The following is an 18,015-nucleotide window of genomic DNA, read 5'->3' as shown; positions in this document are numbered from 1 at the left end:
TTATTCGCATCAGTATCATCCTCCTCATTAGCAATTGAACTACTCCCATCAACCATTTCTTCGACTGAGGCATCAACCAGTTCATCAGGTTGATCAACCTTAACTTCAGAGATACCAACCATAAATTCATTGGTATCAACCTTATCTGAAGTCGTTGCAACCGTGTTGTCAACCATAAACGTAAGGTTATCAACCTTAAGTTCACTGTTATCAACTTCAAACTGGTAATTATCAACTTTATCATCAACCTTGATATCAACACTGTGACCCTTCTCAATTGCTACAGAAGGATTATCAAGATGACGATCATCATCATCAACAATCTCATCGACATGGGGGGCAACATAAAATCTATCTGCATCATCATCATCATCGGTTGTTTCAGTTGGCAACTGATCCACCTTTTCAATAATATCGCTAATAACTTTATCAAAAACTTCTTTGGATTCAGTTGCCAAGTTCTCGTCCCCCTCGATGGATGTTATATCACCCTTCTCCAGGTGCCCAATTTCCACCTGCTCAGCTTTAACTTCATCTTTATCATCATTTAAAGAAGGCTTCTTCTTCATTGAAGCCTTCTTTCTCCTGGAAATCAGCTCTTCCAAACCCACTTTTTTCTTCTTCTCCAACTCTTGTAACTCTGATATTTCTTTGACTGCCTTCGTCATTAAACGTGAGCTCCTTCTCAGAGTATTTTTCTTTACATGCTTCCCCTTTTTTATCGCCCTCATCTTCACAATCTTCCTCTTAACCCCCACATTTTCTTCCTTTTCCTCAACTTTATCATATGCAATTTTCTTTTCTTCTTCTTCTGTTTTGCTCAACTTCTGAGCAGATTTTAGGCTCACAATCTCGTGCTCAATAGAACTGAGTCTCACCGAGATATCATTTATCTTCTCATCCAGTTTATTTTCTAATGCAGCAAGAGTATCCTTGACCAATCCCCTGATCAACGAACTCACAAGCAATCCCATCTCAAATGTATCATCTGACTTTTTAACTGAACTGACATCAGAGTCAGCTCCAGGGTTCTGAATGGGTTGCTTGGCTTTCTTTGCCTTATTTAACAAGACACCTACATTCCCTTCACAATTAAATGTATAGTCTTGCTCACTTTCTGAGTGTGTGTTGACCATTTCAAAGACTGTAACCTGAAGATGAAACAATAATATAATATAAAACATCTAAATTATATTATCAACGTAAATAAATAAAATACCAACGTAAATAAATAAAATACCAACTTAAATATATACAATACCAACGTAAAATTATACAATACCAACGTAAATATATATAATACCAACGTAAATATATACAATATCAAAGTAAAAAAATAAAATATCAACGTAAATATATACAATACCAACGTAAATATATACAATATCAACGTAAATATATACAATACCAACGTAAACTATATACAATACCAACGTAAAATTCTCAATAACAAATAAAACATATAAATTGTAAATCATCAAACTTCACATTTTCATTATAAACCAGAAAAATATAATTACCTCATCCGCCTCCAATATATCGTTGACAGTCTTGGACTTTGGTGCCTTAGTTGATGACCATTTCAACATTCTAGGCAACAAATTCAGATCAACACAGTCTGCAAAACTTGCTGCAATACTTGGAATAACCTCGTATTCCCATAGTTGGAAAGCCCAAGGAAAGCCCAATAGATTGTACCATTCAAAATCATTCTGCTTGGCCTTAAATTTGTCGAACCTTCCAACAAGACAATTAGTTAGGGACTGTATTGTCTTCTTGTAGGACAAAGTCCCCCATGGGTACTTGTTGAACTCATCAACATAATCAACCAGATTCAAGAAATCAACATCAATCAACAGCTTCACATCTCTACCTAAGAGTACATACTCAACAAAATATACAAGTGCCAACTTATATACATCTTCTGGATCTTGGCACTGCATAAAAGTCCTTCGTAACTCTTGGCATGAAATATGATAGCTTCCATTGAAATACTTATTCTGCAAGCCCACCCTAGGTTCACCAGACTTCTCCATCTCTTTCAAATATAATGAGATGTCTGGTAGGGAATGACACCTCAATCCAGTTATGAGGTTAAATTCCCTTATTGAAAAACTAGTTTCTCTTCCACCAATCAAAAACACCAACTTCCCTTTCTTTTCATCCTCTTTTGATTGTACTTGCCGAAGGAGGAGTTGGTGTACAATCTGTGGAGCCCATTTAATGTTTTTCAGTTGTAAGAAAGTACCAAAACAGGTTCCCCTAAACAAAGTCAGCTGATCTTCGCTCAGCTTACTCCTAATATCGCTTATTGTTTCATGTAACTTTGAAAAAGAAAGAACCTTGGCACCAAATCTCTCGTTGATGGGAATCTTGTATGCCATTTTATGTCAAATCTGCATGTATATGAAAGGTGGAAAATAAGTTTATCAAACATAAACACAAAACCAAAACAGTTATCAACTAAATATATATGTATTTATCAACGAAAAAGTCATACAGTTCCCAACGAAAAAGTAATAAAGTTATCAACCTAAAAGTAATACAGTTATCAACCAAAAAGTAATACAATTATCAACCAAAAATTAATACAGTTATCAACCAAAAAGTAATACAGTTGTCAACATAAATAAAAGCAGTTATCAACGAAAAAGGTACAAACTTTCATGAACAGTACAACAACTTTCTACGTGTACTGCAAAACTGATAACAACGAACATGCACGCCTTTACCAACGAAACCCAACACCCTATAACATATATATTACACGCATGACTGTACTGTTTCTCTAACCTCTTCCAAAAATCTCATACATATGAACGAATATTCAAACACCGTAAATCCATGAAATGAAACTAACCTTAGAGTCGCGTTTGTTGTTGTTGTTGTTCGTTCGTAAAAAACCAGAAGAAATTCCAACAAATAATATTCTCGGAAGAACGAATAAGTTGAAGGAAGAAGATACAGATGCGAGAGAATTTTTTATGCTCGTGTGTGAATAAACGAAGAAGAAGATGAAAGGACGGGTTTTACGCAATTCGAGACGGTAACTGTTGACTTTTAGGATTTTGAACTGTGCAATGGGTAATTTTGTCTTTTCCTTTGTCAAAAGGGTTATATTTAAGTGTTTTAAAAAGATGGGTTAGATTTGAAAAATGTTTATAAACGAGGGTTATTTTTCAAAAAAACCCATCGATAAACCTTGTCAATGGGGTTTTTTTTCAGTTTCTAGGGAGCAAAGAGGAGAAGTTCTATTAATCTAGGGTTTTTTTGAAAAATAACCCTCGTTTATAAACATTTTTCAAATCTAACCCATCTTTTTAAAACACTTAAATATAACCCTTTTAACAAAGGAAAAGACAAAATTACCCATTGCACAGTTCAAAATCCTAAAAGTCAACAGTTACCGTCTCGAATTGCGTAAAACCCGTCCTTTCATCTTCTTCTTCGTTTATTCACACACGAGCATAAAAAATTCTCTCGCATCTGTATCTTCTTCCTTCAACTTATTCGTTCTTCCGAGAATATTATTTGTTGGAATTTCTTCTGGTTTTTTACGAACGAACAACAACAACAACAAACGCGACTCTAAGGTTAGTTTCATTTCATGGATTTACGGTGTTTGAATATTCGTTCATATGTATGAGATTTTTGGAAGAGGTTAGAGAAACAGTACAGTCATGCGTGTAATATATATGTTATAGGGTGTTGGGTTTCGTTGGTAAAGGCGTGCATGTTCGTTGTTATCAGTTTTGCAGTACACGTAGAAAGTTGTTGTACTGTTCATGAAAGTTTGTACCTTTTTCGTTGATAACTGCTTTTATTTATGTTGACAACTGTATTACTTTTTGGTTGATAACTGTATTAATTTTTGGTTGATAATTGTATTACTTTTTGGTTGATAACTGTATTACTTTTAGGTTGATAACTTTATTACTTTTTCGTTGGGAACTGTATGACTTTTTCGTTGATAAATACATATATATTTAGTTGATAACTGTTTTGGTTTTGTGTTTATGTTTGATAAACTTATTTTCCACCTTTCATATACATGCAGATTTAACATAAAATGGCATACAAGATTCCCATCAACGAGAGATTTGGTGCCAAGGTTCTTTCTTTTTCAAAGTTACATGAAACAATAAGCGATATTAGGAGTAAGCTGAGCGAAGATCAGCTGACTTTGTTTAGGGGAACCTGTTTTGGTACTTTCTTACAACTGAAAAACATTAAATGGGCTCCACAGATTGTACACCAACTCCTCCTTCGGCAAGTACAATCAAAAGAGGATGAAAAGAAAGGGAAGTTGGTGTTTTTGATTGGTGGAAGAGAAACTAGTTTTTCAATAAGGGAATTTAACCTCATAACTGGATTGAGGTGTCATTCCCTACCAGACATCTCATTATATTTGAAAGAGATGGAGAAGTCTGGTGAACCTAGGGTGGGCTTGCAGAATAAGTATTTCAATGGAAGCTATCATATTTCATGCCAAGAGTTACGAATGACTTTTATGCAGTGCCAAGATCCAGAAGATGTATATAAGTTGGCACTTGTATATTTTGTTGAGTATGTACTCTTAGGTAGAGATGTGAAGCTGTTGATTGATGTTGATTTCTTGAATCTGGTTGATTATGTTGATGAGTTCAACAAGTACCCATGGGGGACTTTGTCCTACAAGAAGACAATACAGTCCCTAACTAATTGTCTTGTTGGAAGGTCCGACAAATTTAAGGCCAAGCAGAATGATTTTGAATGGTACAATCTATTGGGCTTTCCTTGGGCTTTCCAACTATGGGTATACGAGGTTATTCCAAGTATTGCAGCAAGTTTTGCAGACTGTGTTGATCTGAATTTGTTGCCTAGAATGTTGAAATGGTCATCAACTAAGGCACCAAGTCCAAGACTGTCAACGATATATTGGAGGCGGATGAGGTAATTATATTTTTCTGGTTTATAATGAAAATGTGAAGTTTGATGATTTACAATTTATATGTTTTATTTGTTATTGAGAATTTTACGTTGGTATTGTATATAGTTTACGTTGGTATTGTATATATTTACGTTGGTATTGTATATATTTACGTTGATATTTTATTTTTTACTTTGATATTGTATATATTTACGTTGGTATTATATATATTTACGTTGGTATTGTATAATTTTACGTTGGTATTGTATAATTTTACGTTGGTATTGTATATATTTAAGTTGGTATTTTATTTATTTACGTTGGTATTGTATATATTTAAGTTGGTATTTTATTTATTTACGTTGGTATTTTATTTATTTACGTTGATAATATAATTTAGATGTTTTATATTATATTATTGTTTCATCTTCAGGTTACAGTCTTTGAAATGGTTAACACACACTCAGAAAGTGAGCAAGACTATACATTTAATTGTGAAGGGAATGTTGGTGTCTTGTTAAAGAAGGCAAAGAAAGCCAAGCAACCCATTCAGCACCCTGGAGCTGACTCTGATGTCAGTTCAGTTAAAAAGTCAGATGATACATTTGAGATGGGATTGCTTGTGAGTTCGTTGATCAGGGGATTGGTCAAGGATACTCTTGCTGCATTAGAAAATAAACTGGATGAGAAGATAAATGATATCTCGGTGAGACTCAGTTCTATTGAGCACGAGATTGTGAGCCTAAAATCTGCTCAGAAGTTGAGCAAAACAGAAGAAGAAGAAAAGAAAATTGCACATGATAAAGTTGAGGAAAATGAAGAAAAGGTGGGGATTAAGAGGAAGATTGTGAAGATGAGGGCGATAAAAAAGGGGAAGCATGTAAAGAAAAATACTCTGAGAAGGAGCTCACGTTTAATGCCGAAGGCAGCCAAAGAAATATCAGAGTTACAAGAGTTGGAGAAGAAGAAAAAAGTGGGTTTGGAAGAGCTGATTTCCAGGAGAAAGAAGGCTTCAATGAAGAAGAAGCCTTCTTTAAATGATGATAAAGATGAAGTTGAAGCTGAGCAGGTGGAAATTGGGCACCTGGAGAAGGGTGATATAACATTCATCGAGGGGGACGAGAACTTGGCAACTGAATCCAAAGAAGTTTTTGATAAAGTTATTAGCGATATTATTGAAAAGGTGGATCAGTTGCCAACTGAAACAACCGATGATGATGATGATGCAGATAGATTTTATGTTGCCCCCCATGTCGATGAGATTGTTGATGATGATGATCGTCATCTTGATAATCCTTCTGTAGCAATTGAGAAGGGTCACAGTGTTGATATCAAGGTTGATGATAAAGTTGATAATTACCAGTTTGAAGTTGATAACAGTGAACTTAAGGTTGATAACCTTACGTTTATGGTTGACCACACGGTTGCAACGACTTCAGATAAGGTTGATACCAATGAATTTATGGTTGGTATCTCTGAAGTTAAGGTTGATCAACCTGATGAACTGGTTGATGCCTCAGTCGAAGAAATGGTTGATGGGAGTAGTTCAATTGCTAATGAGGAGGATGATACTGATGCGAATAAATTACGTTTGTTGGCAAAGCTTGCAACAGAAGGTCAACAGTATCAGAGCAAAAGATTGAAGAAGAGGGGTTCGTACCAAGTGTCACCATATACTGACCCTTCCAAGAAGAAGAGAAAGATCCTCCCAGAGTTCAATCCTATTTCAGAGTTTCCTAACGAATGGGAAGTTGAAATGAATGAATTCTTTAAGAATCCCATCAATCATGATAAGACAATTGATCTAAAAACAATTGATGCAAAAAAGGATTGGTTTGATACAATCATCGACCAAAGCAAGTGGCTACTAGACACGGTACGCACTTATAACTCTTAATTTGTATATTACGTTTTCTGTTAATGATATAGAAATTTATAAATTAGTTATTATGTTAATGAAAGTTTTTAAATTATGTTTATAACTGAATTACTTTTACGTTGACTACTGCTTTTATTTAGGTTGGTATATGCATATAGATTTGGTTGATATATGCATATAGATTTGGTTGATAACTGTATTTGTTTTGGTGTTTATGGTTGATAAACTTACTTTATTTCTTATAATGATATAAATATGTTCTGCAGCATCTTGACGTTGCATTCGAGTTCATTCGTAAAAGAATGTCTGAGAATACTGATATTTTCAGACAAAAATGTGCGATTATGGATACACCTTTTCATGTAAGTATTTTAATTCTCGTTGATTTTATCTATGTTTAGGTTGACATTTATATTACACTCTTCGTTTATAATATACACTTTTTCGTTGATAACATAAATATTTTTTCGTTGATATTTCAATATAATTTTTTTTCCAGACATATCTCAACATCCGTTACAAATTGCACGAAGAGAACAATGAGCCTTCACATTGGGACCGTGATGATCTTCTACTGCATTTTGTTGACGGATCTAAGGAAAATATGGTCTCTTGGTCCAATTTGGATAGGGTTTATTTCCCAATTAATATAACTGCTGATCATTGGGCTGCTGGTGTGATAGACCTTCAAGAAAAGAGGATCATTTGTTATGATTCACTTATCAAGCACACCAGACAGGAGACATTTAGTAATGAAATGAAATCCATTGCAACATTGATCCCCAAGATGCTGAAGCGGGCCAACGTCATCGACGATGAATCTCCATGGACCATAGAGCGTCAACCTGAAGTTCCTCAACAACAAAATGGGTAAGGTTTTATATTCCTTTAATAAATAATCTTCTAATAAATAATTGACCTAATTTCGCTTGCTTTTTCGTTCAGTTCGGACTGCGGCATGTTCTGTATAAAATTCATAGAGATTCTCTCAGCCGATAAGGACGTGACCATTTTGAAACCTGAGAACATGGGATTTATTAGGAAAAAATTTGCAGTCGAGACATGGAAAATGGGCACGATGAGAATGTAATTTCTATTTGATTAACATATTATGTTTATTTAATATATACAACTGTAATTATTTCATTTATATATATGATATTCTATATTTACCAACGAAGACAGTATGAGTAATCAACGTTACAAGTAATAGTTATCAACGAAAAACTATGCACCATAACATAACTACCAACGGAAACAGTAAGACTTATCAACGTTACGAATAATAGTTATCAACGAAAAACTATGCATCATAACATAACATAACTACCAACGGAAACAATAAGACTTATCAACGTTACTAATAATAGTTATCAACGAAAAACTATGCACCATAACATAACTACCAACGGAAACAATAAGACTTATCAACGTTACGAATAATAGTTATCAACGAAAAACTATGCACCATAACATAACTACCAACGGAAACAGTAAGATTTATCAACGTTACGAATAATAGTTATCAACGAAAAACTATGCACCATAACATAACTACCAACGGAAACAGTAAGACTTATCAACGTTACGAATAATAGTTATCAACGAAAAACTATGCACCATAACATAACTACCAACGGAAACAGTAAGACTTATCAACGTTACTAATAATAGTTATCAACGAAAAACTATGCACCATAACATAACTACCAACGGAAACAATAAGACTTATCAACGTTACTAATAATAGTTATCAACGAAAAACTATGCACCATAACATAACTACCAACGGAAACAATAAGACTTATCAACGTTACGAATAATAGTTATCAACGAAAAACTATGCACCATAACATAACTACCAACGGAAACAGTAAGACTTATCAACGTTACAAGTAATAGTTATCAACGAAACATGAGATAGCCTAACAAATAAATACCAACGATCAAGTTCAATCATAACTCATTGTGCTGACGTGCTAGGGTGTAAACAAATGGGCTCGCTACAAGTTTGACGGTTGTGACCATCTTGTTTGCAACGACTGCATTTTCTTTTTTGTATTTGCTCACCGGATGATGGAATTCGACGTTTCTTTGGTCGTCCACTTTTTCTCCTGGTTTCTGGAGGTAAGACAACCCTCAATTCCTCAGTTAGAACATTAGCGTCTGTGTTCAAGACAGGGTTGATTGGTTCTGCGTATGCCAGCAGCAGCATATCAGTACGATAATATTGCGAACACAATGAAATTATTGGTAATTTTCTAACTCTACATGCTGCAAAGGCGTGGATGCAGGGTATATGGTCAATATCAAAAACTCTGCAGGAGCAAGTCTTGCTGGCCAAATCCACTTGTCCTCCATCATCACCATCTTTAACAAGAAAAGTATTTATACTAATAGGCTCCACAGTCATGACCCTAGCCCTGAAAAGTTTCAAAATTTTAATTATCAACGATAAAATTGTAATAGTCAACGAGAAAATAATAGTTATCAACGAAACTTTAGTAAACGAAAAACACAATTCTCAACGAAATATATAAATCATCAACCAAAATCATCAAAGTTATCAACGATACATTTTATCAACTACAACAACAAAATTCTAAACGAAATATTTAAATCATCAACGAAAATTCTCGAAGTTTTATCAACCAAAATAACTAAATTCTAAACGAAATAAACAAATCATCAACGAAATTTCTCAAGGTTATCAATGAGAATTAAATTACTTTAAATACCTATTCCTTCTTTCTTCTGCAACTTTATCGTAATAGTCAGTCAGTTCACCTTTCATTTCAAGAGCTATTGATCGTCTCTCATGAAACCATCGTTGTAATAAAGATTGCAGATGATCCATCAACTTCGTAATAGGTAAGGTTCGAGCATCCCTCAATATTCCATTTAAGCATTCAGCTATATTTGTTGTCATGATGTTATACCGTTGTCCAGGAAAATAAGCCCTAGACCATTTCTCAAAACCAGCTTCACTTAAATACTTGAAAACATTACCTGCATCGAATCTGAGTATTTGATTCATGATATGGTGAAACTCCACCTTATTGTATGACTTTGCTGCCTTGTAGAATAGAGGGATGACAGAATCACTAAACTTTTTGGACTTCAAATTCTGACCAAGGTGATACATACAAGCACCATGTATGGCCTCTGGAAAAACTCTCCGGATACTTTTTTCAATACTTGCATTCCTATCCGATATAAAAACAAGTGAATCCATGCTTCCAATAGCTCCATTCAATTTTTCAAAGAACCATGTCCACGCATCATCATTTTCTGAATCCCCTACTCCAAAAGCCAAAGGATAAACCTGGTTGTTTCCATCCAAACATGTGGCAACGAATAATGTTCCAAGATACTTACCTTTCAAATGAGTTCCATCAACACAAATTACAGGTCTTATACAAGTACGAAAACCTCTTAATGATGGTCCAATGGCCATGAAACAGTATTTGAATCGATTGATAGAATCCAACTCAATATGTGTAACCGTTCCTGGATTGTTTGATTCCAATTGTGCAAAAAAAGAGGGAAGTTCAGCAAAAGATTGTTCTGGCGTACCATGTAATGAATGTAGGGCACTTTCTCTAGCCCTCCAAGCTTTCCCATAAGTGATTGAAACTCCATGCACTCTCTGAAAATCCTTGACAATGTCATTTGGTCTATAAATGCAACTAACCCCCTCATATTTAGACTTAATGCATTCCCCCACAACCCAACCTGTTGCTTGACGAGCTTCATGAAATTCAAAACAAGAAGAAGACAAATGTTCGTCACGATATACCTTTATGACGAAAAAACAAGTGTCATCAACTCTCGTTGCTCGAAGCCACCACTTGCATTCACTTACTTTGCATCGAACAACAAAAAGAGTTTTTGTCGATTTTGCCACTTTGAATTCGAAGTGCAAATGCAGCGCATGCATGCATAACTTTTTAAACAAGCTCTTCTTGTCTGGAAATATTTCTCCGACTTTCAAAACAGCATATGAATCATCATGTACAACAGGTGAGATCATATTACCACAGCTTTGTGACGCACCAATTGAATTAGAACCGGCAAATCCAGCATTACCCTCAGAAGAAAAATTTTCCTGGGCAGTTGTATGATCATTGGCGTTAACTTCTGATATATTTATCTGAGGTTCGTTACGATCATCAATGTTCCGGCTGAATCCAACTATGTCAGGTTCTTCAAACAATTATGTATCTGCAATATCATATCGATCATCATTTAACTCAAAATTTACCTCAGTATCATCATCATATACCTCTCTATCAGTGTTTGAAATGCATAGAGATGTCCCAGGTATGTTCTTGTCGCTGTTGCATCGTACAAAAAAATGAACATCCCTGTCACCTTCAATCTCAACAGGTTCAGTTGGACCATGGACATTGAAAATATACTTCAATTGGATGTTATGTGTCCGACGATCGATATTCGTCAATTCGTACACCATATCCAATAATTGGTTGTAGGAAATGTCATTTGGAATGATCATGCCCTTACTCTTCCCACCCTTATATGCATAACTGAGACCAACCTTTTCCCAAGACCCACAATAACGAACCAATATGCTAACCTCTTCCATTTCTGAATCACAAAATAAGTGAGTATTCAACCAAAAAACTCAACGAAAAGTAACAGGGTTATCAACGAAACAGACATAAATTATACACGTTTAGCAACGAAAATTTAAACAGTTATCAATGAAATAACTGCAATTGGTATGATATAAGAAAAGTAAAACAGTTATCAACTAAAAAAGCTGTCGATATCAACGACAATACAGTCATTTAGATACGAGATTACACACGTTTAGCAACCAAAATATACACGTTTAGCAATGAAAATACACAAGTTTAGCAACGAAAAATATTTACTGGAGTTTTTATTACACTAACAGAATGGTGAAGTGTAAGTGTAAACTTTCTGCCATTTACGATTGGTCGAACATCTTCTGCGCTATACATCTAGCCATGGTTAAAGTTGTTGGGTGAGAAACCCACTTCATTGAAATCGTTATATTATCAACCATATAAATGTTTTATCAACGAAAAATTGTCTGAGTTAAACGAAAACTAACGAAGTAACCAACGAAAAATTTGTCTCACATCAACGAAAAATCATTTATCAACGAAATATTTGTACTGGTATATTAACTCATAAAATGCACTACACTAACCTTAGTTTGGTGCTATCTGCCTTCTCGACTTAAATGACAAGATGTTTTAGCACAAGATGTTGTATGGTAAAATACAAACTCGCTGAAGTAGGAGACGAAGGGTTGGACATGTAGCGACCACGGTGAGCACTTATATGTTCTAGGGGAACGAATTCGGAGATTGCGTTGCCGACTTTAGGCTCGTTTGCGTCTTCGACGACGTCGCTATGGCAGCTTACCGAGCTTATACGTCCCGATACTTCAACCTTGAAGATTTGAGCTTTTGGCTTATCGATTTCACTAGATCTGTGACAAATTTCGAATGAAAGAGGTATACATGGGCGGTTTTACTGGGTTTGAAGGAGAGAGAGAGTGGTTTCGCAGAGGGAGATGAGTGTTTTTGGGAGGGAAAATCATTTTTAGGGTTTAAGAGAGAGATGTGGTGCATGAAAAGACGTGAAAGGATATGAATGTCTTTTCCTTTGGCAAAAGGGTTATATTTAAGTGTTTTGAAAAGAAGGGTTAGATTTGAAAAATGTTTATAAACGAGGGTTATTTTTCAAAAAAACCCTTTATCGATGCATTAGCAATTCTCTGTTACTGTCAAGTTTTAGCTGATTAGGAACAAAAATCGAACGGCAAACTCGAAGGATTAGCCAGAAGCAGTGAGCAGAGGAGCTAGAACTTGCTTTCCTCCCAGAATAACGGTTCGATTTCTCGATCTCCGTCTGTTCTCTTTCGTGTTGATCAGCTTATTCTGAGGTAATCAATGTAATTGTGGAAGCACGTATTTCGTTCTAATTGATTGATTTGTTTTTTTATTCCTATTCCAATTATGTTTTGATCGGTTCTGCAGAAGAAGAGCTTTGTACGTAGCTTATATCGGAAGTCTAATAATTTGATGATATCTCCTGCCTAGCAAACTACACCGCTCAACAATGATAATATAAAGGATTCAATCCCATTAGAGTCAGTTCCACCACCGCTTTTAGCTTTTTTGCTATTTGAGATTTTTTTTTCCAGTTCTTAATATTTTTATAGGAAAATATTCAATGAATTTCTTCTGGGTACGTTAGAATTTGAAGAGCAGACAAGGAAAAAATAAGAAAAGGTCCCTTTTTGTCTGATACTGATTACTGTTTTGTGTCGATAGCCCGTATGTTTACCAACAAGCAGAGACAAGAAGAAAGAATTGGGAAATATGGAACCCCAAGGTTTCAATACCTCCAGGTATGCATAAAAGTTTGTTGTTCCTTTTTTGGCTCTCTTTAGCCCTACGTCTCTTATCCCTAGGAGGTCTTCCTCCACTAGCAGGTTTTTTTGGAAAACTCCATTTATTCTGGTGTGGATGGCAGGCGGGCCTATATTTCTTGGTTTCAATAGGACTCCTTACGAGTGTGGTTTCTCTATACTATTATCTAAAAATAATCAAGTTATTAATGTCTGGACAAAACTAAGAAATAATCCCTCTCCCGCGAAATTATAGAAGATCCCCTTTAAGATGAAACAATTCCATCGAATTGAGTATCATTGTATGCATGATAGCATCTACTATACCAGGAATATCAATGAACCTGATTATGGAAATTGCTCAGGATACCCTTTTTCAGCTTCTAGAATCTGTTTCTTTAGTTCAAGATCCCTCTTACTAACTGGAATCAAAGAATTAGGAGATCTGTTCTACCCAAAAGGGGAATGGACTAGGGTTGTGAACTTATTCCTTGTTAAATTATTCTCAGGTTCTAATCTGTAGGCTTCTAATATTCCTTGTTCTGTTAGGAAGATAGTGTTTGAAGCTAAAGATAGATGATCTACTGTCCTTATTATGATAAATGAATGGACAATTTATACATTTATTCGTGATGGTTTGTTATGTTTCTTCATGTGACATACTTCCTGATTCTGTTCAGGAACTAGTGGGTCACTTTCAGAATGCCACTGATGAAGGTATTCCGTGTTGCTTATATCATATTTTGTCCATAAACTAAATGCAACTCACTCTGTAAAATTTTTTGTTGGCTTAGTGGCAGATTAGGTGTGTTATGTTATGGCCCTTTAGAAAAGAAGGCTCACAAAAATGATGAGAAAAACACATATGGACCTTTGAGTTTTGTGAATACTGTCTTTATGGATTAATCATGAAGGAAATTGTCTCACGTGTGCTCCATTTTGGAGTTCTAAAAGATATAGAGTCATGGCATTGTTTATACAATCAGAGAATAATTTTTCCCATCTTCTTTGTGTTATATATTTAAATAAATGATGCCTTGTGAGAAACGTTCAACTTTCTTATGTGCATATATAAATGAGGATAATATTCAGAATGATTAGATATAGTAGCAGTGGCCAAGTAACAATGAAGTTTTACATCCCGGATGTTGGCTGGCAAGTTAAATTCGTGGCTGAAAAGTTATATGATTGTTTTCATATGAAATTCAAAGTTTATGATTGTTATACTACCAGAATCTCGATATGATACAACTTGTAGCAAAGAAATTTTAAATTTTCATATGTTTTATGAACTATGGGTCTTTTTTTTTATCAAAGGGAAAATTATTTTTTCCCATGTAGACTTGGCCAGACATTTCTGTGAATTGAGAGTGATAAGAATATTTGATACTCAAAACAAACATCAGTAATTTTGCAAATATTGGATGTCTTTCTGTAAACAGGACATTATCATTAATTTTTCCATTATTGGGTTAGTGTTTCCCTGTGATTTTATTAACTTATTGGTTGTCTTGTATTTACACTTTGCAGAAACAAAAGAGAAACTTGCTGCAAATTTAGCAAACTTTGCCTATGATCCTTACAACTATACCTTCTTACGCCAGGTTTAACCTTCCCTAGTGGTGGTGATGATTTACTGTTACCTTGAAATGTGAAGTTATTATACCATTAAAAATTTTTGCCATGTTAACTTATTTGATCTATGTTTTTTAATAGCTCAATGTATTAGAACTCTTCCTGGACTGCATGACGGAACCAAATGAGAAGCTTGTGGAATTTGGAGCAGGAGGGATCTGTAACTCTTCTGTTGGTAGGTTCTGCAATCTAGAGTAGTGGATGAACTCTAATCCTTAGTTTGTCCCCATTATAATTATTTCTTGATTTCGAAGGATCATAGTCTGAGCACGTGTGCCTTTATGCATATATGAAAGAATATATGAATCCATTTTGTTTCTACAGATCCAGTAAATGCAGCAATTATCGTTCACTGTAGCGGTATCCCTCTTGTCATAAATTGTCTATCAAGCCCAGTTAAAAACACTGTAAGTTCACCTGGCCCGCACTCTTTTTTTTTTTTTCTTTTTTCTGTTTTGATTTACTATTAAATGAGAAAAAACAATACAAGCTTTTCGATGATTCAGTTCCAAATGCCTTTAATTGGACGTTCACTTGATTCTCACCTTCCATCATTTAGAGATGGTGTTATCAGAATTCTTTCTGGGAAATTATAAAGGATACTGCCGTTATTTTATTGAATCATCCATTTTGGCTTGTCACTTGACTTGGTTGCTTCTACACCTAAGAATCATATCTTTCTCTGTTTTGAATTCCTTTTAGTACTTTGGAGAGCACTCTTTTATCAAACCCCAAATTACCGCTTCTTTTCAGTCTTTATGTATAACCACAACCACCTAGGATGGTGTTGTGACAAGCGTGTCTGTTTTCTCTGGTGCTTGGATTTGAATAATGATGCTCGCACTCCAAGAACTTATGGAATTAATCTCTGAGAGATGTGTATCCAGTATATAATGTAGTTTTTTCAGGTAAATTATGCTCTTGGGGCTCTCTATTATCTCTGCAATGCATCTACCAAGGAAGAGATTTTAAAGCCTGAAGTGGTTGATGTAATCAAGAGATATGCTGCAGCTGAAGCTGTAAGTTTCAGTAACCTAGCCCAGGCATTCTTGGACAAACATCTTTGAACACAGGATAGGAGTGGAACTAGCCTGCTTTGTATTTGCTGTGACTCTATTAGATTCTTGCAGATAATTACCTAATTCTTGTTTTTTACTCATTCATCATTCTTCTAAAATAGATTTTCTAAGTTTACAATACTGTTTTATGTTTATTTTGTAATGAAATTTATCAATGTGGTAGGTGAAAAGCAGGAACTCAAAGACCAACAGAAATGCTAGTGGGAATGGTGGTTGGACAAATCTTCTTCAAAAATTATTGCCCCCCATTTCTGATCTTAATTACCCATGCTATTTAGCGCATATATATATATATATATATAGAGAGAGAGAGAGGGGGGGGAATTCTCCTATGCGCACCTAATTACGCCCGTAAAATATGCGTCTATGTTTGCACCATTGATTTTAAATATGTGGGAGCTAAAGCAGTGAGTTCCACTTGTCATTTCACTCATCCACGTCTTTAAAAAGTGGTGCGTATTTTAAGTGTGCATAGGAGAATTTTTATATATATTATATATCAAAAATTTTAAATAAATAGAAAAATTAATGAGTTTTTACTTGTCTTATACTACCTACTCTTCAATTTTTCTTTTTATTTTTTATTGAAGACGATGAATGGAAAGGATGACTAGCGTGCCATCAGAAATCTGATCCAATCTAAACCCCCCACCCTGGATTTAATCTAACCCTGTTGAAGGGATAAGGAGTCTTATATGTTATAACTCTATTTTATAATCAATTTGGTAATACACTAATAATCTAGTGGTGAATTTTTTTAGGGTTCAATTATATGAATTGGGAAAGTACTGAGTTCGATTACCACTAAGAGCAATATTCTTGTGGTTACGTGGTAGTTTTAGGCTCAACTTATTTCATCGTCAAGCATGAAATTATTGTGTTCGCGGATTTGACGGTCCGAGTTTAGGTCCATATCGCATGTCAAACTATTAAAATATATATAAACATATATTATATTCACCAGCAACAATCGTTCAACGCCTGCATTATGTTTAATGGACTAAATGATACCATGAAATTTTGACTAATGCATGGAGTAGTTGGGTGCCCAAAAATTATGCTTATCTAGTGATGACTTGGGAACAATAAACCAAGAAATAATGTTTGTTTATATCCATAAAATTTTTTTTTGAGTACAAGTACTAATACAATATACGACACACCACCAGATCAAGCCTCTGAAAGTACAGGTGTCAACAGGCACCACGCAGGAGGCACAAATCAAGCCCACTCAGGGGCAGACTATCAAGCCCACGAAGGGGCAGACGAAGCCCACACACCTCCTTGTAAATATTCGGAGGAGGTGAGACTAGAACCCATGACCTCAGTCAGGGACATGCAAAGTCATTGCCACTCAACCAATGGCTCATTTGCGTTTATATCCATAAACTAAACCAGCCAAATTTCTTAAAAAAGATTCAGTAGCTTATTATATACTTTATTTAAAAAAAATTATCACAGTGTAATATACTTTTCATTGGAATCGAATTTTGGGCACGTATATGTCTAACCTAGTTGATTGTCAAAACGAACCACCTCTCGTTAGTTAGTTGGATATATACTTATAGGGTATATCTAGTCATCTAGATACTATTATATAATATATATGGCAAGAAGAGAAGTTCACCTAGGCTAGAAGTCCTTTAAAAGCTTTTAAAGAAACTTTTTTTTTTGCCTAAACTAATAAAACCAACAATTCATTATATAGAAAGAAAATGATATACAATTTGCAAACTTTCATTGCAATTCCATATCAAAATAGATTGAAAATTGATTGAAAATTTATTTTTTAACAAAATATTACTATCCATTGCAAAATTTGAACAAATGTGTCCATAAAATGCAATATATCTATATCCTCAAAAAGTTCTAGAATCAAAATAAAAACAATTCGATATCAATATAGATTGAAATTTTGAAAATTTCTTTTTTAATAAAAAATTACTATCCATGGCAAAATATTGCAAAATTTGGAAAAAAAATGTGTCTATAAATGCAATATGTCTATATCCTAAAAAAATCCCAAAATCAAAATAAAATAGACTCAATAAAGTAATGATATTTTGACAGAATTTTTTTTTTTTATATAATTAAGAAAAAAATT

The 18,015-nt window shown here is 34.6% G+C and overlaps 4 protein-coding genes across 8 annotated transcripts; 2 read left to right on the top strand and 2 right to left on the bottom strand.

Annotated features, from left to right (window-relative positions):
* Positions 1-1,722: 1,722 nt before the first annotated feature.
* LOC119998648 lies at positions 1,723-2,384 on the bottom strand. Its single transcript, XM_038845983.1, has 2 exons — positions 1,830-2,384; positions 1,723-1,737 (listed from the first exon to the last, which is right to left on the bottom strand). Exons 1-2 carry the CDS (start codon positions 2,382-2,384, stop codon positions 1,723-1,725), a joined length of 570 nt encoding a protein of 189 aa, XP_038701911.1.
* Positions 2,385-4,069: 1,685 nt separating this feature from the next.
* LOC119998647 lies at positions 4,070-7,878 on the top strand. Its single transcript, XM_038845982.1, has 6 exons — positions 4,070-4,888; positions 5,343-5,615; positions 5,736-6,785; positions 7,055-7,150; positions 7,288-7,658; positions 7,734-7,878. The coding sequence occupies exons 1-6, from the start codon at positions 4,070-4,072 to the stop codon at positions 7,876-7,878; spliced, it is 2,754 nt and encodes a 917-aa protein (XP_038701910.1).
* An 873-nt stretch (positions 7,879-8,751) lies between these two features.
* Positions 8,752-11,394, bottom strand: LOC119998646. The gene is made up of 4 exons (XM_038845981.1): positions 11,053-11,394; positions 9,728-10,896; positions 9,527-9,601; positions 8,752-9,211 (listed from the first exon to the last, which is right to left on the bottom strand). The coding sequence occupies exons 1-4, from the start codon at positions 11,392-11,394 to the stop codon at positions 8,752-8,754; spliced, it is 2,046 nt and encodes a 681-aa protein (XP_038701909.1).
* A 1,144-nt stretch (positions 11,395-12,538) lies between these two features.
* Positions 12,539-16,029, top strand: LOC119998250 (armadillo repeat-containing protein 7). Of its 5 annotated transcripts, none has more exons than XM_038845528.1 (8): positions 12,539-12,674; positions 12,824-12,936; positions 13,121-13,197; positions 13,878-13,914; positions 14,728-14,801; positions 14,914-15,007; positions 15,157-15,239; positions 15,732-16,029. In XM_038845528.1, the coding sequence occupies exons 3-8, from the start codon at positions 13,126-13,128 to the stop codon at positions 15,897-15,899; spliced, it is 528 nt and encodes a 175-aa protein (XP_038701456.1). In that variant the 5' UTR covers positions 12,539-12,674; positions 12,824-12,936; positions 13,121-13,125; the 3' UTR covers positions 15,900-16,029. The 5 variants fall into 5 exon arrangements, with proteins under 5 accessions (XP_038701456.1, XP_038701460.1, XP_038701455.1 ...); XM_038845532.1 differs by having other exon boundaries at positions 12,545-12,729; positions 15,741-16,029; XM_038845527.1 differs by having other exon boundaries at positions 12,545-12,729.
* The last annotated feature ends 1,986 nt before the right edge of the window (positions 16,030-18,015 follow it).

The sequence above is a fragment of the Tripterygium wilfordii genome, chromosome 5 (assembly GCF_013401445.1).
Source record: "Tripterygium wilfordii isolate XIE 37 chromosome 5, ASM1340144v1, whole genome shotgun sequence".
NCBI lineage: Eukaryota > Viridiplantae > Streptophyta > Magnoliopsida > Celastrales > Celastraceae > Tripterygium > Tripterygium wilfordii.
The sequence above is the reverse complement of the archived record's forward strand: the minus strand, read 5'-3'. Positions and strand labels throughout refer to the sequence as shown.